General features: G+C 41.2%; 1 protein-coding gene across 1 annotated transcript in view; it reads right to left on the reverse strand.

Annotated features, from left to right (window-relative positions):
* The window catches only part of KIF28P, a 46,955-nt gene that overhangs the window by 1,715 nt on the left and 42,237 nt on the right, over positions 1 to 3,003 (reverse strand). Inside the window, exons 19-22 of the mRNA XM_012644340.1 lie at positions 2,326 to 2,492; positions 1,960 to 2,066; positions 1,563 to 1,710; positions 1,036 to 1,226 (exon numbers count right to left, since the gene is read on the reverse strand). Of these exons, the coding sequence (XP_012499794.1) occupies positions 1,036 to 1,226; positions 1,563 to 1,710; positions 1,960 to 2,066; positions 2,326 to 2,492 (613 nt within the window). The remainder of the gene's footprint in view (positions 1 to 1,035; positions 1,227 to 1,562; positions 1,711 to 1,959; positions 2,067 to 2,325; positions 2,493 to 3,003) is intronic.

Below are 3,003 nucleotides of genomic sequence, written 5' to 3' on the forward strand. Positions count from 1 at the left end.
CAACTTTGTTATTCTATTAATTTATTTATAAATTCTTGGTGACTTTTTATTTATACAAGCATGTCATCTGGGGATAATAATAGAGGCAGCATGATGTGGTGGGAGAGACTGTGGAATAGCACTTGCTGGGTTTGGATCTTGGCCCTGCTACTTATTAGGTTTTGTGTCCTTAGACAAGTTATATAATGTCTCTTGTGCCTTAGATCCATCAACTATAAAATAGGCTAGTAATAGTACCTACTCATGTGGTTGTTGTGAGAATTGAGTCAGTAATTATAAAGTACTTAGTAAGCATTATATACGTGTATGCTATTACTGCAATTTCTTTTTTTTCCTTTCCAGGAAATCCTTTTTTTTTTTTTTTTTTGAGACAAGGTCTGACTCTGTCACCCAGGCTGGCATGCAGTGGCACAAGCAGCCTCAAACTCCTGGGCTCAGATGATCCTCCTGCCACCCAAGTAGCTGAGACTACAGGCATGTGACCATACCTGGCTATTTTTTTTTTTTAGAGACGGGGTCTCACTGTGTTCCCCAGGCTGGCCTTGAACTCCTGGACTCAAGTGATGCTCCTGCCTCAACCTCCCAAAGTGCTGGGATTATAGGCATGAGCCACCATACATTACCCAGCCCTCCAATCCTTATACTTTGTATTTATTTCTTGCCTTACTGCACTGGCTAGAACCTAAAGGACAGAAATGAAGACAGCTGGCATCCAATAATCTCTTAATGTGATGAGTTATATTTGGTTTTATAATGATAAACCAAATTTGCATTTCTGGAATATTCTGTATATTGTATTGTAAAGTGAATGGATATCAGTGCTGATGGCCATGGCTGCCTGGGACTGGCCAGATGTGCACTAAAATGAAAAGGCCGGAGCAGAGATGGTTGAGAGCAGTGGACTCCCACTTCTGAGGCTTCAATTTGCTCTTCTGCTTAAACACATACGTCTCCAAGCTCAGGAAATGCAGTGATATAAATATCTAAATTTAATGGAAAGATACTCCTTTTGCTCCCAGGATTCTGGTTACTTACGGGAGGTTTATACTGTCTCAATCTGAGAAACTGCCCTCTTGCTGTGTTCATGCCTTGGTAGAACACCTTAAGAGCCTTGGCAAATTCTCTGTCACAGCTGGCTTGGTGAGTGCACATTTGGGTAATCTCCGTGGCTGATGGCAGTCGTGCTGTCATCCCAGTTATCCTCAGGGTATTGGAAGGCTTATGGGCTGAAGTGAAAAGCAAAGGTAACATTTATTTATTCATCTATTTCTTTATCCAGGCATCTCTATATTTATTTATTTAGGTGGCATTCTACGATATCAGCATTTATCAGGTACCTGATAAATTTGGTACCTGATAAATATCCAGAGAAATCCAATTTGGTACCTGATAAATATCCAAAGAAATCTCAACTGGGCAGAAGAAAAAAAAAATGTCCTACATTTTTTGTTTATGAAACAAGATATGAATTAACTCATTCTTTCTTAGAAAGACAAAATACACCTTCCAAATGTAGGAATTTGGGGATAAGCTAAACAACCAAGACTTGAGCAATCTCTCACCTTGTTGACCACAGCCAGTTTTTGCAAGTGATTCTTTGAGAAACACGTTTTCCTCTCTTAGGGCTCTGTTAATGTTTCTGAGCAGTTCTGTCTCCTGCTCTAACTTGTGCAGCTTCAGATAAAGTTCTGATATCTGGTTTGATGTAGTCTACAAAAAACATGTCAGTTAAGCCTTTTGCTGGGTTGTCTTTGATACTGGCAATATTTACTACCACATGAAAACCAAATGGCATTCTTGGGGGTGGGAGGCCTGGTAAGCAGGGTTTAAGTCCCTCAGGGTACACAGGAGTGTATCGAAAAACTTTCGTTAAGGGGAAGGAACAATAATCCTCAAGCAGCCATCATCTGAGATTTTCTAGTCACCTGTGATGCCCATTTTAATGTCACGTGAACACACCTGGCTTGTATCCTTCATGGTGGAAATTGTCTTGGTGTCCACCATGATGTGACCTTCATCTGTGACCATGAGGTCTGGCTGAGAGCAGCTCAGCTCGAGGCAGCCTTCTGTGGTATGGGAGAGACACCATCAAGGAAAGAAATGGCTCAGTTGTCCAGCCCCAGTGTTGTGTGAGGAGATGCTAAACCGTGTAATCACCTGCTGGGCTAGAAGGCAGGGGACAAGATGGCTCTTGCCCACTGCTGCCACTTGCCCACTGCTGTCAGAACCCTGGCCGCCTCCTTCCTCTCCCTCTCCTGCAGCCCTAACTGTACTGACATCATATCTGATTGAAGAATGTACTGTGCGAAAGAATAAGCAAGGTACCTTGAAGGCCCCATAAATCAACAATGAGAGCATTTGTCTGCAAATAATTCAGAAACTCTTGAGATGCACTTAAGGTTGCAAATTGGATAGTCTCTTCAATTTGGGGGTTCATAATTTTCCATACAGGTTTGGTATATATAGTGTTCGGAAGGTCATAAATTCTGTACCTGAGAAAAGGACATAAAACAGTTTAAAACCAGAAAAGGATCAGATGAGCCAAAGATTTGTAGCGCATGGATCGCTTAGATAAAAGATGATGTATAATTGATTCTCGTGATTGCCACCCCTATCATCTCAGTTATTCAACATGGGTAGCATCACGTATGGATAGCAGTAAATGTCTCACAAAAAGGGGGAAAGATCTTGGTAAATCGTTTTTACTTAGATAATCTAAAATTGCTGATTTTCCATGTGAGGTGGTTGGTTTTTGTCCTTCAGTCTCCCCTCTCTTATTCCCTTATGTTTTAATATCCTTTTAGCCTAATTAGTTTAAGCATAGCTGGCACTTCTGCCACACCATAATACAGTCAAATTTTTGCGTGCTACAAATCCGACAGAGGGCTGATAACTAGAATCTATTTAGAACTCAGGAAAATCAACAAGAAAAAATAAAATAACTCTATCAAAAAGTGGGCAAAGAGGCCGAGGCCGGCGAATTGTTTGAGCTCAGGAGTTCGA

This window comes from Propithecus coquereli, unplaced genomic scaffold (assembly GCF_000956105.1).
Source record: "Propithecus coquereli isolate 6110/MARCELLA unplaced genomic scaffold, Pcoq_1.0 Scaffold210, whole genome shotgun sequence".
In the NCBI taxonomy this organism is placed as follows: domain Eukaryota; kingdom Metazoa; phylum Chordata; class Mammalia; order Primates; family Indriidae; genus Propithecus; species Propithecus coquereli.